General features: G+C 44.4%; 1 protein-coding gene across 1 annotated transcript in view; it reads left to right on the forward strand.

Annotated features, from left to right (window-relative positions):
* SLC2A12 (solute carrier family 2 (facilitated glucose transporter), member 12) overlaps window positions 1-4,486 on the forward strand; it is a gene marked incomplete at its 3' end in the record, with an annotated part of 29,932 nt that extends 25,446 nt beyond the window's left edge. The window contains exons 3-4 of the mRNA XM_009585010.1: window positions 2,035-2,157; window positions 4,354-4,486. Of these exons, the coding sequence (XP_009583305.1) occupies window positions 2,035-2,157; window positions 4,354-4,486 (256 nt within the window). The remainder of the gene's footprint in view (window positions 1-2,034; window positions 2,158-4,353) is intronic.
* Between the last annotated feature and the right edge of the window lie 1,225 nt (window positions 4,487-5,711).

Consider the following 5,711-nt stretch of genomic DNA (forward strand, 5'->3'; position numbering starts at 1 on the left):
CCTCTCTGAGCAGCCACTGCAAGCTGCTTGAAAGCAAGAAGATTCTAGAAGAAGCAAATACAGACCAAAGTATCCACAGAAAAAGTTTATTCCTGGGGGTTGGTTTATGCCCAGCAGAAAGCGGGTTTGAATTCTTTCAAACTTTTTATTATAATCCTGTCTAACATAACTATGAATATCTCCTTTGCCAGTCTTGGTGTATAACCATTTTTCCAGCCCAGCTCAGCTGCTGGCTGCCAGACCATCCTATGGAGACAAACTCCACGGGCTGTGCACGCACCGCTCAGAAGGGCTCCTTTGCCTCTTGCTTACTTGCTGCTTTGCATTTCGGCTAGCACTCCCTGTCGTGACATGTTGTATCGGCTGTGACTAACGATACTGGTTTCAACAGCCCTGATGCTGAGGAGGGGCAACATACAGTCTTGAGATCCCCATGCATTGCCAGGGCCTGGTTTTGCTCGGGCACAGGGCTAGCTGCCCTGGCAGGGAAAAACACCTGCTTGGGAAGCCAGTTCTCTTCTTCTTTGCTCCCCGCCTCGCATGTAGACACCCCACAGAACATGCCAGGGCATTTCTTTAGAGCAACATTTGTCTTGTCAGCAGTGAGTGTATTAAACTTTGCTGTGACCCAAGTCAGAAAAAAAAGAAAAAATGCCTCTCTAGGGCTGCTGTTGGACACGGCAGCTGTGTTATGACTGTGTGCCACTTGACTATGTGTAACAGTGTTAGGCCATTACGCAGTGTGGTCTTGATTCTCTGGAATAAAATCACCACTCTGCCAGGTCCGTCCCACTGTGGGAGTGAAGCTCTTTGTATTTTTCCTAAAAAAAAAAAACCACCCCCCCCCCAAAAATCTGGGCCAGCTCCAGAAAACATCATTGAATTCAAATCTGTGGTACAAAGAAATCTAGAGTTTGCTCAAATCTGCTGTGTTGACTCAAGGCTCAGGGGTTTTTTTTCCCCTTTCAGTTGGTCCTTTCTAGTCTTCTTCCACAGCACTTTTTTCTTTTCTACCTTTACCAGTACTGTCATACAGGAATCCTACAAGCATCCGAAGGGATATTGCAGTGTGACACACCCTCGCACGTACAGGAGCCTATTTTTAAAATGTAACTTTAAGACTGCCCAGTGCAAGCGTCCTGAGGAAACTCCCATCTGTCATTTTGCAGAAACAACATTACAGAGGAGCAGTTTATAATGGCCATGTCCAAGAGTCTGAAGACACAGTTCATCCACCTGTAGCTCTCTCTGCTCTTGTGCTGGTTGTCTGCTAACCCACAACCTCTCCACGCAGCAACCTCTTGCTAATGCATCTTGCTTATGAACAAAAGGAGGGTGCAGGGTTTTTTTTGTTTTTTTTTTTAATAACCAGGAATGGTGCAGAAATGTGTTTCTTTTTTTCTTTTTTTTTTTTCTGTTGCTATCAAGGTGGTTACACAGCCAGCTCTTTATGTCTGAATTTGTTTTTGTGGGCTAGCAATACCAGCATTTAGATCACCTGTGGTGTGGTGTGGTGTGATATGAAGGAGCCAAAAATCAGGCTCTCTCTCTTAATTTATACCTCAGCAATGTCATTTATATGGAGTGGAGAGCTGGAATAGCAAACCTGCCTCAGTGTGGCAGGTTGATTTATAAGGTGGCATAAACACAGTGCTGCTCCAAGGCTGAAGATTACCTTGGTTTGCTGCCCCACTTCCATTAGCGTTATGTCACTTTAGAGTTATTTAGTCAGAGCTCCCTTTCATACACAGATGTGCAGCCAGGGCTCACTCCCCTGGCTCCCGTCGGTGCCACTCGCCGCTGGCTCACAGGGCGCCGGGCAGGGATGATGCCCGGGGTGATGCTAACTGCTGCGCACGCTGCTTGCAGAGCATGGGTGGTCCCCCGGGGCTTGGGCCCACGCAAACCTAATGTCCTGAAAATCACCTTATTCTTTCAGGTGCCTCACCTGAATTCATGGACTACCTAAACCAACAGCAAGGAAAGCCATGCTTTCGAAGACAACATCTTTTTTTTTTTTCCCTTCTATTTCAGTGTCCTGGCTGGTCCTGAGCGAAATTTTCCCTGGTGGGATCAGAGGACGGGCCATGGCTTTGACATCTAGCATGAACTGGGGTATAAATCTCCTCATCTCCTTGACATTTTTGACTGTAACTGGTAAGATTTCTCTGTGTCCTTCCAAGTTGATATTCTCCTAGTGGGCAAAATGAATCTTTCCTATACAAACAGCATTGCTAAAATTGCAGCCATGATGCCCCAGGAGCCAAATTCATATCTCCGTTTAGGTGCTGTTTGTTAGTGCATCTTCACCGTTTCCACCACATCTTTCTAAGTTTGTGCTAGTAATTACAGCCTCCTGGTGCTGGCTATCAGAGCACCTTGCACATCAACTCCATAGGCTGTGAATCCCAGCTCTTAAAAACACCATTGCTTAGCAGGTTGAAAAAATGTAATATTTAGGTTTTAGTCCTGCATCTTCTGAAGTCAATGGAAGTTCTGCTCTAGATAAGACCACAGCTTTTCTGATCAAACATTTTTAAAGACAATCCCATTGAAACCATTCCTTTTCACAGGAATGTCCTGGCTTTGAGAAAATTTCCTTTAGAAAAAGGTGTCTTTGTAAGGTAAAAATGTTTCATGTTTCAATGCGAGAATGTAGACTACCGTATAGTAAATTATAATGTGATGATAAACAAAGGAAAAGGTTAAATGCTGATGCTGAAATTCGTTGATTGGCAAATATTTTTTTCTAATTTTATTTCATGAGAAGTTTTGCAAATTTGAGTTTTCAGTCTTATTCTGAGGAAAATATGTGCTGAAAATCAAAATATGTAAGGGAACAGAAATTCCAGGTTTCCTTTAACTCTACATTACTCTCCACCGGAGGCAGGCAATCAACCCACAAAAAGTTGAGGTGGTTTTCATCCTGTTAGATGAAATTTCTGAGACAGATTTGAAAATGAGTGTGACCTGTGACTAAAATGGGTTTTACATTGGTGTTTTCTTTTCTTAAAAAAAATAGAGAGAGAAAAACCCCTGAGTACTATCTTGATTAAAACTAGGAAAAATATGCCAGGCCAAACTCATTGTGTCCACACTAGCACTTTAGGTAGATCAAGGGTCCTCTTCAGAAGCAAATCATCCAGTTGCCTCCACTCACAGCACTTTGGTTTGCATTACAGGGCAGTCCTGAACTGCACAAGCTTTTGGACAAAACCAAACCAGAAAATGCACAGTGAATGCACTCCAGCTGCCAACACTTGCTCAGTCCTTGGACCAGACTAGAGCTATTCCTAAGGATATGTCACCAAAAACAAATAGTGCAGACCTCAGGTCCTCAGCATCAACTGTTTCACCTGAAGGCCCCCTCCTATTGTGCAGCATTACTTGTTAATGCACACCTAGCCGTTATTCCGGTCTCAGTTCCAATGAATGCAAAGCCATAATAACTCTCTTGGCTTAGCTGGGTCCAGTCTGGATTTATCAAAGTGTAACTACAAGCAAATATGCGTCCCTAGTCTAGAAAGGTAGAATTGGAAATTCTGTCTTCAGATGAATACGTGCGGAGCTCACGGTGGCCAGCAGCACCTGCGCTTAGGCATCTGGTGCAGAAGGTACCGGCTGGATTAGCAGCTTCAGTTGCAATTTTTAGCTCATGACACAACTGACAAACGTCTCAACTACCTGGCTTAGTTTTAGCAGGGAAAAGGGCTAAGGGAGCTGCAGCAGCCTGTTGGGATTGTATGTGCTTTACTTTCCAGGGGCTGCGGAGTGCATCACTCAGCCTGAGGACCTACCTGCCCCTGGACTCTAGGCTCAGAAAATCACTAGCTCTTGGCTGGCTGCATTAGGAGTTCACTCTTCGATCCCTTTCTGGCACAGGACCCATGATTTGCAGTGGAAATGCTGGGAACTGACAGGCGAGGAGGATTAGCTGGAGACAACTGCAACAGTGTGAAAAATGCTTGGTTTTGCTCCATGAAAGAATGTGCAACAAAATCAGATACGGGTGGAAATTCGAGATGCTTGTGACCCCCGGTGCCTTTGCACAAACCAGTAACAATGGCTACTCACTGTTTTCATCCAGAGTGACCACAAGCAAAATAAATCAATAGGTTCATGCTAAATGGGTCAATATGGGCTCATCAATTTTCTTTCATAAGGAGTATTAGAAAAAGCAAAACCACTGTTCTTTTTCAAATTATGGCCAGGCACAAATAAGTGAGCCAAGAATAACAGCCTAGCTTCTTTCTAACTTCTCCTGTGCATTAGGAGCTGTATCCTATAAAAATATGGCAACAGAAAATTTCTAATATTTGAAAATTAAAAAAGACATGTTTTCTTCCTTTGCAGAGCTCATTGGCTTGACCTGGGTGTGCTTCATTTACACAATAATGAGCCTAGCATCCCTGGCTTTTGTTATTGTGTTTATACCAGAGACAAAAGGATGCTCTTTGGAGCAAATATCCATGGAACTAGCTAAACAGTAAGTACCGAGCATGTAAGCGCATCTCCCGGGTACCAGAGGGACAAAGCCTTTCAATGCCGCATGCTAAAAAAAAGGAAACGGCTTTGTTTTTTTCTGGAAAAAATCAGATTCTCTCAAGGCTTGAGCTTGTACATGTTGATCTCAGCAGCCAAGCAAACATTTCGTTGGCGCTGAAGGACTGGCCCTAAAGGGATGGTGGTTTCCAGCACGCCTGTGAGGAACGCCTGCAGCCAAACCTGGCTCCCCAGCACTTTTGCTGAGTGGTGTTCCCGGAGAGGAGGGCAACTGTGTTCTCACATTTAGAGCTGTGTGTCTTGGCTTGCATGCAGAAAAAGGGAAGGAGAGAGGCCCTATCTCACATACTTCAAGGCTCCATGTGAGTTTTGCCAGCTCTTCTAGATGGGCATTTTTTTGTGCATTTACTGAGTCCTGTGGCTCTGTAGACTCTATGAGCTCATACCCAAAAAAGGTTCTTCCAGCAGGAGTTTTGTGTCCCCACCTCATCTCATAAAAAGGGTAGAAGAGCAGTGAGAGGGAGACAGAGTGCTAGTGACGTGAATGCCATGTGCCTGCTCCTTTAATATGACCCATTCTGACTATTTTTGTGTCTTCTGACCCTACCTGTCTTTTCTCATCCCTCAGAAGTAGAGTGGCCCTTGGAATTACGTAAGTTCAAGAAAAGCATCACATCAATTTGGAGAACAGAATTAAATGGTCTGCTGATACACGTGCTGTTTACTTACAATCTCCAAATGCAGATGTCATTGACCATAAATTAACTGGCAATTTTTACTATCAATTTGCTACTGCCCCCATTCTTTTCAGTTGTTTTTGGCCATAAAAAATTATAGAAAAAACTAAGCAGCCCTGGTTTTTAAAATGCAGCACTCTCCTGATCTGTTCAAAGAGCTGCTCTACAACAGCTATTTGCTTGTTTGGACTCATCTCAGAAGTTATCAGCATAATGAATAAAAGGATAAAGAAACGATAGGGAAAACAATTTAGTGGACAAAATTTTTGCAGGGCTGATGGCTTGGGGTGAGCGTCAGGTCTCACCGCAGCTGGTGGCATGCTGCTAGAGGCGAGGCAGCATCCCCCAGTTCATCCACACACCCAGGCAGGTCAAGAGAGCTGATTCTCCCCCTCTACTCCGCTCTCGTGAGACCCTACTTGGAGTACTGCGCTCAGCTCTGGGGCCTCCAACATAAGAAGGACACGGACC

The sequence above is a fragment of the Fulmarus glacialis genome, unplaced genomic scaffold (assembly GCF_000690835.1).
Source record: "Fulmarus glacialis isolate BGI_N327 unplaced genomic scaffold, ASM69083v1 scaffold36250, whole genome shotgun sequence".
NCBI lineage: Eukaryota > Metazoa > Chordata > Aves > Procellariiformes > Procellariidae > Fulmarus > Fulmarus glacialis.